We start from the raw sequence: 13,481 nt of genomic DNA on the forward strand, positions 1-13,481 counted from the left end.
GAAAATTGTATGGAAGGGGTCGAAAATGACATGAAAATTAAAACTAAATGACATTTTGTGAAAGTTTTCCCCAAATTTCATTACTATTTGAGGGATTTTAATTGAAACAATGGGGGGCCATTGGGCCCCAATCGTGCCAAACCATGGGGGACAGACAGTGGGGAATCACCAAAAAAGCTCACCAATGAGCACGTTGTGCTCAGGGTGAGGCTATTAAAAAACTTAAGCGTTGGATGAATGCTTTCAAATGGCAAACAACAAAAAGATAAAAATCGTTCTTTGGTCATTTTCTTTCATTTCTTTGTTTGTTCCGCAATAATGTTTTTGGATCCTGCTGGGGGGCCTTAAATTTTTAATGTACATATATAGCCAATTAGTAAAATATTTGATTATGTGACTGAGCGCCTGTTGGTCAAATACTTCTGATCTACCCAAGTTTGAAAATTGCAAATTTTCACTAAGAGAAGGTCAATAACTGTAACAAATACTTAATTTAAATCCACTTGATGGACTGACAAGGGTATACAAAAAATTAAATGGCCAACTCCCCCCCAAAGTTGGGGTACAAAAATCGAATTGGAGTGTCTAAAATCAAATCGAACTTTTGGTTTATCGTTTGCAGCCCTTACTTGGAGTCACAAAAGTACATCTGTGTTTGTACCGATGGAACAGATGGGAGGACGGATGGATGGTTAACCTTAAGTCCCCTCCAGTTAAACTGGCTTGCAGACAGCAACAAAACGCCAACATGACTAACAATACCTCAATTTTATTTTTTCAAAATAAAAAGTGGAGCTAAAAAACACACATACTTCAGAATAAAATTTTTCTTCAAATGAAATAAGAAATTATTTAAACATTACCAGAGCATTTCCATCATATGATACTGATACAAGGGCACCATCAACATGAGGACTCCAGGCCAGGCCAGTAACCCTGCTTGAATGACCATCTAATCTTCTCCAACATTCAGTAATCTGTAAAGGTTCCCTTTTCTCTGCATGCTCTAAAATTATAATTTATAACAACTAGAACTCTGTCAGATGTGTCGCCATGTCAACAGTATATCTGTCAGGCATTTTCTTCTTAAATATAGGTCATTTATAAGCACTGCTCTTGCAATGTACATGTAACATTACTTTAAATTGGGGCATTTGTAACTGATTGTAACAATGTGACGTCAGGATAATCAAGAGCCGCTTTAAAAAGGGTGATGCTCCCCGAATAAGTTTTGAACAACAGAAAAGTACACCTCTTGTAGTTTCATAGTTTATGTCCTTGACAAAGTTCAAAGTGCAATGATTCTGAAAAATTAGGGCAAGGCTGCTGAGAGTTACTATTCTTTGCACTGCACTTCTACTCAATGAGATCTATCTATGGACTTAGTTTTTTGTTGATATCGTTTGGTAGTTTCACAGTAATGTCAGGACAAAGTTCACAGTGTAAAATTGAACAAGAGCCACCGCCTGGCAGGGGCAATGCTTGACTTTTTTTTTTTTCTAAAAGCAAAAAAGAAATGTTTGAAAACGTTTTCTTTTTATAATTTAATCGGTCTGTCTATATACACACATTTATATATATATATATATATTTAAATACATTGAGTATTATATATTAATTTACTCATAATATAATAATACACGCATATTCTTTGGAGTTATTGCCTTTTAGCTCACTTTTTTTTTTGAAAATATATATTCACACATACCATCACCTACGGGGCCCATATATAAGACCAACTTAAGTGGCATTATTTCATGCAGTCAGTTTTTTATATATGCCACTATGTAGGCATATAATGAACATTTCCAAACAACAGAACTAAGGGGTACTAATGAGTTATATATATCAACTATATATTTAATTTTACAATAGGTGAAAACATATTGACAAGAAACATAAAACCCCATTAAAAATATATACATTTGTGGTGCAAATATCATTAACTATTAAAAACCGGCTTACGGCACTATTTTAGAAGGGTAGCCTACACCCCCATACGTCATTTTAAACATGCCCCGTAAATGGAGGAATGTAACTGTATATATATATATATATATTGTTTTTTTTTTTTTTCCAAAAAAAAAAAAAAGTTGAGCTAAAAAAGGGCAATATCTCTAAAATTAGACAAGGCAGATTTACATTTCTTTTGCACTGCACTGATCTATCTACCTACAAATTTAATGTTAATATCTCATATAGTTATGTCCCAGACATTAAAGTTCAAAGTGAAACAAAAGCTGTCACTTAAAAGTGACTTATGCCCCTGAAAGGCAGCTTTGACATAAAATCCCTGATACATGCCAAAATACCGGTATATACGCCAGAATCATTCCTAAATTTTCATTAATTCCATTTCAAGTGTAGGAGAAAGACTCTAAACAAATTTTACTAAAACAAGATGTTACTTCAGTGTAACTTCTGAAAACCGAACACCTGTGGGACTAGCCAAAAAGTTCAGGACTTGGAAGTTTCCGGAATTCATAAGTTCAGAATTATCTGAACAAGTAGAAACATTAGGTTAACATTGAACATCAATTGTTTAAGACGAATGTAGGACAAAACCCCACCAGTTAAAACCGTTTCAGACATGATGAAAAATATAGGAAGCTTACTAAATTCATAAAATGGCAAAATAACAGGACTTTTTAAAAGTTATAAATACATTGTATTTTAAATTTCATGATCACCTATAACTCAATTTGTTGATACAAAAGCATTATTTCATGTTCTACCAGCTATTTATAAATTGTGTTTTTCATCACACTATACTTACCATTTTTTTTATTTTTCACACTTAAATAAGTGTTTTACATGCTTGACAGGTTGTGATTGTAATAGGTGTCAAGATGGTTTGCTGCTAATTGGAAGCTACATGTACTGACATTTTGAAGGTTTTACAATCTCAATTATAATATTCCTTCACACCTTTTTCAATTTCAGGATTTTGGAAGTAAATTTGAATTGATATAACCAAAATTTTACCTGAAAATCGTTCAGAATTCAGAATGTCCAGAATTCAAAGGTATTCAATACATAAACAAGAGCTGTCGGTAGGACAGCAACGCTCGACTATTCTTAGTGCTTGATAGTAAAAAAATATACTTGATACAGTTACCTCCTCCTGTTTACAGGTTGGGGTCATGATGGTGAACAAGTGTGCAAAGTTTCAAAGCCATATGTCAATGGACTTTGAAAATATTTGAACTATTACAAAAACTTTAACGTAAATTCTAAGTCGAAAAAGGGGCATAATTCTGTCAAAATGCTTGATAGAGTTACCTCCTCCTGTCTACAGGTTGGGGTCATGATGGTGAACAAGTGTGCAAAGTTTCAAAGCCATAAGTCAATGGACTTTGAAAATATTTGAACTATTACAAAAACTTTAACATAAATTCTAAGTCGAAAAAGGGGCATAATTCTGTCAAAATGCTTGATAGAGTTACCTTCTCCTGTCTACAGGTTGGGGTCATGATGGTGAACAAGTGTGCAAAGTTTCAAAGCCATATGTCAATGGACTTTCAAAATATTTGAACTATTACAAAAACTTTAACATAAGTGGTTACGCCGACGCTCGGGTGACTACAATAGCTCTACTTATTCTTATCGAATAGTCGAGCTAAAAACCAGGAGAAATTTCAGGACCCTGAAAAATGTTCGAATTTCAAAATTTCCAGATTTTAGAAGTTCAGGAATTCTGCAGTTATTTTATAATAATATATAATAAATTTCTGTATTTTATAATAGTTCTGGTGGCCATTCTGTGCAGTTGAGCGGAATATGCCGGTGATATGCACAACTAATTAGATGGTACTGATCACTTCTGTGAAGTTTTATTGAAATCCGACCAGCATTTAACCTCTGAAAGTAGGACAAGAATTTTCTAAATATAGTTCTGGCGGCCATTATGTGCAGTGGAGTGGAACTTGATGGCAAATTATGCACAACTAGAGATGATACTGATCAATCCTGTGAAGTTTCACTCAAATCCCCTCCAGCGGTTTTGCAAACTAAGTGCTGACAAGATATTTCTATTTATAAGGGATAACAAGGGATAATACTTATCGATCCTGTGAAGTTTCACTGAAATCAACCAAGCGCTTTTGGAGATGCAGTGACAAAATTTTCTATTTAACAGCTCTGATGACCATTTTGTGCAGCAAAGCAGATCTTGTGGGCGATATGCATAACTAAGGATGATACTGATCAATTGTGTGAAAGTTTCACTGAAATTCCACCAGCTTTTTTGGAGATGAAGTGTGGACTAGATTTTTCTATTAATAGCTCTAGCCACCATTTTGTGCAGCGGAGCTTAACATGCTGGCGATATGCACAACTAGGGATGGTACTGATCACTTCTGTGAAGTTTCACTGAAATCCCAACGGCGGTTTTGGAGATGAAGAACGGTCAAGATTTTTCTATTAATAGCTCTGTGTAGCAGAGCAGAATGAGTCGGCGATATGCACAACTAGGATGGTACTGATCACTTCTGTGAAGTTTTGCTAAAATCCCAACAGAGGTTTTGGCGATGAAGTGCAGACAATATTTTTCTTTTTAAAGCTCTGGCGGCCCTTCAGTGCAGCAGAGTGGAACTTGCCAGCCATATGCACAACTAGGGATGGTACTGATTATTCCTGTGAAGTTTCACTGAAATCCCCCATGCAGTTTTGCAGATGAAGGGTGGACAAAAAAATTTTATTTTTAGCTCTGGCGTCCATTTTGTACAGCAGAGCGGAATGTGTCCGTGATATGCACAACTAGGATGGTACTGATCACTTCGGTGAAGTTTTGCTGAAATCCCCCCAGAGGTTTTGTAGATGAAGTGCGGACAAGATTTTTCTATTTAAAGCTCTGGCGGCCCTTTAGTTCAATGGAGTGGAACTTGCCAGCCATATGCACAACAAGGGATGGTACTGATTATTCCTGTGAAGTTTCACTGAAATCCCCCATGAGGTTTTGCAGATGAAGCTTGGACAAAAAATTTCTATTTTTAGCTCTGGCGTCTATTTTGTGAAGCAGTGCGTTCACATGCTGGGCATATGCACAACTAGGGATGGTACTGATCACTCCTGTAAAGTTTCACTGAAATCACCCTAGCAGTTTTGGAGATGAAGTGCTGACAAGATTTTTCTGTTTATAGCTATGGTGGCCATTTTGTGCAGCGCAGCGGAACATGCAGGCGACAACTTAGGAATGGTACTGATCACTCCTATAAATGTTCACTGAATTTCCCCCAGTAGTTTTGGGGATGAAGATTATCGGATGGATAGACGGAAGGACAGGAGTGCCATTACTAAATGCTGCCCTTCAGGGGCATAAAAATGAACAAGGACAATAACTTATTACTGCGGCTTAATTTTCTGCAAGCGATCCATAAGTCCCCTTGCGGTTAGAACCCCAGCAACATTCTGAAGGGCCATTGGCCATTCACTTATGTTTCAATTTTTTTCTTTTTTAAGAAAATTTGTTGGAAAAGTTCTTTTAAAGTGAACACAGGAAAGAGTTTTTATGAACAGACAGACTGAAGGACACTCTAAGTTAATTTTTTAAACATCCCTGTTACAAAATATGACATTTTTAAAAGCAAAATTCTTAAAGAGGAGGTAACTCTTGAAATAAAGATCCAAGATGTCATACATGATGTGAGTATAACAAATAACAATTAGTAATAAAGCTGTTCATAATGAATGTTTATTTTGAATTTGAAGTAAATGAAAGTTAAAAGAATGAATAACAAGAGCCCGGTTTGAGCCGGGTGATGCTCCCTGAATAGGTTTTGGACACAGGAAAGTACACCTCTTGTAGTTTCAGAGTTATGTCCCTGGAAAAAGTTCAAAGTGCAATAATTCCAAAATTCAGCAAGGCAGAGTTACTGTTCTTTGCACTGCACTTCTAATCAATGTGAGCTATCAACCTACAAAGTTTCTTGATGATATCTCTTATGATTTCCGAGTTATGTCCCGGACAACTTCAAAAAGTAAAAATAAACAAAGGGCAATAACTCCAGAATAAGGCAAGGCAGAGTTATGATTCTTGTGCACTGCACATCTACCCATTGAGATATATCTACCTACAAAGTTTCATGTTGATACCTCTTATAGTTTTACAGCTATGTCCTGGACAAGATTTTTCTAAAAGGGGAGATAATTCAAAAAGAGGCTTAACAGAGTTATGGTTCTTCTGCACTGCACCTCTACTCAATGAGATCTATCTACCTACAATGTTTCATCTTGATATCTCTTATAGTTTTAGAGTTATGTTCCGGACAACTTCAAAGTGTTAAAATTACCAAGGGCAATAACTCCAAAATTAGGACAAAAAGAGTTATTGTTCTTATGCACTGCACATCTACCCATTGAGATCTATTCACCTACAAAGTTTCATGTTGATATCTCTTATAGTTTTAGAGTTATGCCCCGGACAAGATTTTTCTATAAGGGGAGATAATTCAAAAACCAGGCAAAATAGAGTTATGGTTCTTTGACACTGCACTCCCCCTCAATGCCCTCTACCACTGTATGAAGTTTCAACAAATTATCTCCTAGGGTTTTCAAGTTATGCTCTGGACAAGACAACGGACGGACAGACGGACGGACAGACAGACAAGGCGCCGACTATATGCTCCCCCGAAATTTTTCAGGGAGCATAAAAAAATTCAAAGTTTAGGAAGGAGATAATTCTGGAAATAAGGATGCTAGATTTATAAACCTTGTCATATTATTATGATGTGGGAGTCTGAAGTAAATCCTATAAGTAATGAAGAAGTTGGAGTAAAATATACCAATTTCTCGAAAAAAATCCAAGTTCAAGGGGGACATAATTCTGGAAATAGTCTTGCTAGAGTATTGAACCTTCTCACAAATGATTTAAGTGATAATAAGAAACATATATATGAAGTTTGAAGAAGATACATTAAGAAATAAAGAATTTATTTAAAAAAAAAAACAACAACATTTTTTTATGTTAGTTCAAGGGAGGCACTTCTGATATTTTTTGTGATAGAGTTAAAACCTTCTCACATATGATGTGGTTGATGACCAGAAACTTATGTTTGAAGTTTGAAATAAATACCTTAAGAAATAAAGAACTTATAGTGAAAAGGCCTAAAAATTAGAATCAGAAATCTTGACGAGGTTGCTGACTGTTGTTAAGTATGGCAGCTCTCAATATACTTCCTATAGTCAAGATTAAAATGATGTGTATAATTTCCATACTACCATCTATCCATATTTTAAGTTTTATAAAAAATTTCAGCTTTTTTTTACTAATCATAAATATTGTTATATTTGCCATGTTTTAAGCCTATTTGTTGCCATGGCAACAATTTCTTTTTCAAAATAGGTGAAAAGAAAAATACATGCATAATTTCCATATTGCCATTTACCCATATTTCAAGTTTCATAGAAATATTTTCAGTACTTTTTGCTTTATCACTAGATCCAGTTAATGTGATATAAAATTTGCCATTTTAGTCTATTTGTTGTCATAGCAACCAGAATTTTCAAAATAGGAAGAAAAGATAAAGATGTGCATAATTTCCAGACTGCCTTCTACCCGTATTTGAAGTTTCATAAAAAATTTTCCTGTACTTTTTGCCTTATCACTGAATCCAGTTTATATGTAAAATTTCCCATACTTTCAGTCTATTTGTTGCCATAGCAACCAGAATTTTTAACATAGGAAGAAAAAAAAAAAAATATTTTCAGTACTTTTTGCGTAATCGTGGGATCCAGTTTTGTGGACGCACGGACTGACGGATGGACAGATGGACATCCGACCTAATAGGGATAAAGGGCCATTTCTATTGTTATTTTTTTTTGTTTAATAGAGGGCCATGGCCCCTTATTCTATTGTTACATAATGAATTCTATTGTTCTCTTTTGTTCTGTTTACAGTAAGATGGCCCCCTATCCCTATTTGGAAGTGCAGAGAGACAGACATTCTAACAGGAGAGTAATAATGTGGCTACTCTATTGTTCTCTCTATTGTTCTTTTAGCCACACAAAAGAAAATAGCCACATAAAAGCATTACGGAATGAATGACATCAAAGAGAAAGAACAGTTACCTATTGTCCCTCTAACCACATAATTACTGTCCTGTGTGTGTGGACGGACAGACAGACGGACGTTTTAACAGTAGAGTAATAATGTGGCTACTCTATTGTTCTCTCTATTGTTCTTTTTAGCCACACCAAAGAAAATAGCCACATAAAAGCATTACAGAATGAATGACATCAAAGAGGAAGAACAGTTACCTTATGATTGTCCCTCTAGCCACATAATTACTGTCCTGTGAGTGCTGACTGACTGACGGACAGACGGATGGAGGGTAAACCTAAAGTCCCCTCCTGTAAAACGGTAGGGGACGAATTAGGGGTTTTTAATCTATCAATAAAAACAAACAACATTTCAAAAGTTGTAAATGTTACATTTCTCCTGTTAAAAAGGCACACAACTGATAATGGGTTTTCTAATAACCATCATGTATCGGTATATACACGTAAATAAACAAAGAAACATGCAAACAAAAGGGCCATGATGGCCCTAGATCACTCCCCTGTTCCATCGAACTCACTGGAGCAATGTCTTAGACAAGCATCCTGACCAAGTTTAATGACCATTGGGTCAAAAAATTGACCTCTAGAATGTTAACAAGGTTTTTCCATCTTTGGGCAGTGTTACCTAGTTTTTGACACCATGTGAACCATATTCCAACTTGACCTAGCAATCATCAAAACAAACTTTCAGACCAATTTCCAGGATATTTTGATAACAATAGTAGTCACTAGAGAATTCACAATTTTTTTCTATTTTTAGCTCCTGTGACCTAGTTTTACATCAGAGATGACCCATGTTCAAACTTCACCAAGTAATTAACTAGACAAGCATCCTGACCAAGTTTGATGACAATTGAGTCAATACCATTAGGTTATTAACAAGGTTTTTTCAATATTTGGGCAGTGTCACCTAGTTTATGACCCCAGGTGACTCATATTGGAACATGACCCAGAAATCATGAAAACAGACTTTCAGATCAAGTTCCAGGATATTTGGAGCAAAACGACAGCCACAAGAGTGTTAAAAAGCTTTTTCTATTTTTAGACGCGAGATGACCCAAATTCAAACTTGACCTAGAAATCATCAAAACAAGCTTCCTCACAAATTTCCAAAATATTTTGATCAAAACTGCAGCAAAGTGTTAACAAGATTTTTTATTTTTTGCTCCTGTGACCTAGTTTTTTGACTGGAGATGACCCATAAATGATTTGACCTAAAAATCATCAAAACAACATTCCTGACCAATTTCCAGGATATTTGGATCAAAACTGCAGCCACTAGAGTGTTAACAACATTTTTCTATTCTTAGCTCCAGTGACCCAGTTTTGGACCGGAGATGACTCATATATAATACAACTTGACCTAGAAATCATCAAAACAATTTCTGACCAATTTCACGGATATTTGGATCAAAACAGCAGCCATTATTAGTTTGTTAACAAGATATTTCTTTTTTTAGCTTATGTGACCTAGTTTTTGACTGGAGATGACTCATATTCAAATTCGACCTAGAAATATTCAAAACAACATTCCAGACCAATTTCCAGGCTATTTTGATCAAAACTGCAGCCACTAGAGTGTTAACAAGCTTTTTCTTTTCTTTGGTCCTGTGACCTAGTTTTGGACCAGAGATGACCCATATTACAATTTAACACAGAAATCATCAAAACAACCTTCCTTACCAACTTCCAGGATATTTGGAGCAAAACTGTAGCTCCCAAGATGACCCATATTCATACTTGACCTTGAAATCTGTTTCAATTGTTTCTGACAAGAGACGACCCATAAACCTTCCTGACAAGTTTCTACAAGAACCGATTGATAACAAGAGCGATCAGTAATCACATGTGTCGCCTCATGATGGCCAAATTCATGTTGGGACAACTTTTGTGACAGACAGACGGACAGTGCACAACTAGACTTGGTACTGATCATTCCTGTAAAGTTTGGATAAAATTGCACCAGTAGACTAGTTTTAATGAGGAGTAGTCCGGACAAGCTTTTGCGTATCTGGCAACACAAAGAAAAAAAACACCTTTTTTATCAAAGGCCATAAACTCGGCCAAAAATCATTCAACCGGAAAAACCCATGCAATATGCGCAAGGACTTGAGCTACAGAATCAAATCCTTGTAAAGTTTCATTGAAAATTGCATTAGGGTATAAAGAGAAGTAGTCCGGACAAACTTTAAAATTAAAAATTATTAAAGGGCCATAACTCTGACAAAAATCATTTGAACCGGAAAATGCTGACAATATGCACAACTAGACTTGGTACTGATCATTCCTGTAAAGTTGGATGAAATTGCAACCAGTAGTTTATGAGGAGTAGTCCGGACAAGCTTTTGTGTATCTGGCAACACACAGAAAAAAACACCTTTTTTTTCAAAGGGCCAACTCGGCCAAAAAATCTTCAACCCGGAAAACCGTGCAATATGCGCAAGGACTTGAGCTACAGATCAATCCTGTAAAAGTTTCATTGAAATTGCATTAGTGGTATAAGAGAAGTAGTCCGGGACAAACTTTAAAATTAAAAATTATTAAAGGGCCATAACTCTGACAAAAATCATTGAACCGGAAAATGCTGACAATAATGCACAACTAGACTTGGTACTGATCATTCCTGTAAAGTTTGGATGAAATTGCACCATAGTTTATGAGGAGTAGTCCGGACAAGCTTTTTGTGTATCTGGCAACACCACAGAAAAAAACACCTTTTTTTCAAGGGCCATAACTCGGTCCAAAAATCATTCAACCGGAAAACCCGTGCAATAATGCGCAAGGATCTTGAGCTACAGATCAATCCTGTAAAGTTTCATTGAAATTGCATTAGTGGTATAAGAGAAGTAGTCCGGGACAAACTTTAAAATTAAAAATTATTAAAGGGCATAACTCTAAAAAAATCATTGAACCCGGAATATGCTGACAAAATGCACAACTAGACTTGGTACTGACATTCTGTAAAGTTTGGATGAAATTGCACCAGTAGTTTATGAGCAGTAAAGTCCGGACAAGTTTTTGTGCACGGACGGACGGAGAGACAGACAGACAGACGGACAGACAGACAGACGACAGAGAAGTGATCCCTATATGTCGCCACTACTCCGTAGAGGCGACACAAAAATCCAAAGAGTTACCAACACCCATTGTGCTCTTTTTAAAGGATGTGCGCAAAAACGAAAGTACAAATTAATGATACCCGATGGTGTCAGATTTCTTAATTTGTCCCATCCCGGTTACTACGGAGACTCAGTTTTAATGAGGAACCATGAGTTCCGACAATCTTGTTGTATCGGGAGTGGACTGTAATTCAAAATCAAACTTATGTAGAGTTACTATTCTTTGTCACTGCATTTCCTGGAAAAGGTCTCTACAAATCATGTGAAGCATTATTAAATTAAAGGATTCTTTCTGTCAACTGAGGGTGCTTTGACAGACAGACAGGTGGACAGACAAGGCAGTGACAGGAAGCATAAAAATCCTTAATTCTTCACTTCTTTTAACTATCTATCACAGGTTTAAACAATTAAATGAATATGAATAAGAAACATTTCAAAAAGGAATATAAACATACCAAACAAATTTGATAGATCAACTATATAGATGTATGATTCATTAGAGCCAAGAGCAAGGTGATGTTTGTACGGTGATCCATTAGGTGAAGCCATGGTAACATAAGGATGCCAGGTGACACAGTTCACAAGTTTATGATGGACCTGTATTATTGCCATGAGTACGAAATCTACAGCACTGTACACTTCAACTGTCCTGCAAAACAAAGAAACTTTAGTTATTATTTTATTATTAACTAGAAGGGGTTTTTGTCGCAAAAACTTATGTCTCCCAAAATTAGGTATGGTACTGATCACTCCTGTGAATTTTGGTCAAAATCCTTCTGGGAAGCTGAACAACCTTTTTCTATTTATAGTTCTGACGGCCCATTTTGTGCAGCGAAGCAGAAAATGCCGGCAATATGCACAATCAGGGATCGTACTGATCACCCCTGTGAAGTCTCATTGAAATCCCAATGGCAGTTTAATCTGTGAAGGTAAGACAAGTTTTTCTATTTCAAGATCTGGCAGCCATCTTGTGCAGCATGCAGAATTTGCTGGCGATATGCACAACAAGTGATGGTAATGATCACTCCTGTGAAGTTTCATCAAAATCCCACCAGGAGTTTGACCTGTGAAAGCCGGACAAGATTCTTCTATTTATAGCTCTGGCAGTCATTTTGTGCAGCAAAGCATAATGTGCCAGCCATATGCACATTTTAAGGGATGGTACTGATCACTTCTGTGAAGTATCATAGAAATCCCTCTGGGTGTTTGAGTGTGTAAAAGCCATGAAGTTTTACTGAAATCCAACCAGCAGTTTGATCTGTGAAAGCAGCACAATATTTTTTTTTTTAATTTTTAGCACTAGCGGCCATTTTGTGCAGCAGAGCAAACATGCCAGCGATATGCACAACCAGGCCTGAGGGATTGTACTGATTACTTCTGTGAAGTTTCACTGAAATCCAACCAGCAATTTGACCTGTGTTCAAGGCGGACAAGATTTTTATGTTTATAGCTCATGTGGCCATTTAGTGCAGCAAGCAGTATGTGCTTGGAATATGCACAACTAGGGATGGAACTGATCACTTCTGTGATGTTTCATAGAAATCCTACCAGGAGTTTGACCTGTGAAAGCTGGACAATATTTTAATATTTATAGCTCTAGCCACCATTTTGTGTAGCTGAGCGAAACATGCCGCTGATATGCACAACTAGGGATGATACTGGTCACTTCTGTGAAGTTTCATTGAAATCCCACCAGCATTTTGACCTGTCAAAGTTTGACAAGATTTTTCTACTTTTTGTCCTGGCAGCCATTTTGTGGCACAGAATGTGCGAGTTATATGCACAACAATGGATGGTACTGATCATGTTTCATGTGAAATATCTAAGATCTATCTCTTTTGGATTTTCACAAGAATATTTTTAAAGTTTTTACTATATGCATTTATATGCATATAGTAAAAACTTTAAAAATATTCTTGTGAAAATCGATGACCCCTGGGGCAGGGCCAATTTTGACACTAGGGCATTTATAAGGACAAACATGGTAGACACTCACTAGAAGATGATTCATGCTTAATATCTAAGCTCTACCTCTTTTTGATTTTCACAAGAGGATTTATAAAAAAAAATGAAAATCACACCTTTTTGGTTGAACACAAAAGACAACAAAAGTTGCAGTTCAACATTTTTTTAAATAAGTGACAGCCAGTGAACATGTTTTTAACACCTCGTGATCATTATAAAGGCAATTAAGGTTAATTGATTCAAAATTAGAGGTGTTGTAACCGATTTGTTTGTTATGATAATATAGTTACTTTGTCATCTTTAATAATGCCGAAAAAGAATATAGCTCGTGAAACAAGA

At 36.1% G+C, this 13,481-nt stretch overlaps 1 protein-coding gene across 1 annotated transcript; it reads right to left on the minus strand.

Annotated features, from left to right (window-relative positions):
- Positions 1-863: 863 nt before the first annotated feature.
- On the minus strand, positions 864-11,845 carry LOC132745676 (gem-associated protein 5-like; the record flags this gene model as incomplete). The annotated part of the gene is made up of 2 exons (XM_060734635.1): positions 11,633-11,845; positions 864-1,006 (listed from the first exon to the last, which is right to left on the minus strand). Coding segments are annotated over exons 1-2 (300 nt in total), but the record flags the coding sequence as incomplete, so codon positions are not given.
- Positions 11,846-13,481: the final 1,636 nt, after the last annotated feature.

The sequence above is a fragment of the Ruditapes philippinarum genome, unplaced genomic scaffold, assembly GCF_026571515.1.
Source record: "Ruditapes philippinarum isolate M1 unplaced genomic scaffold, ASM2657151v2 ctg20207_1_1_1_1, whole genome shotgun sequence".
Classification (NCBI taxonomy): domain Eukaryota; kingdom Metazoa; phylum Mollusca; class Bivalvia; order Venerida; family Veneridae; genus Ruditapes; species Ruditapes philippinarum.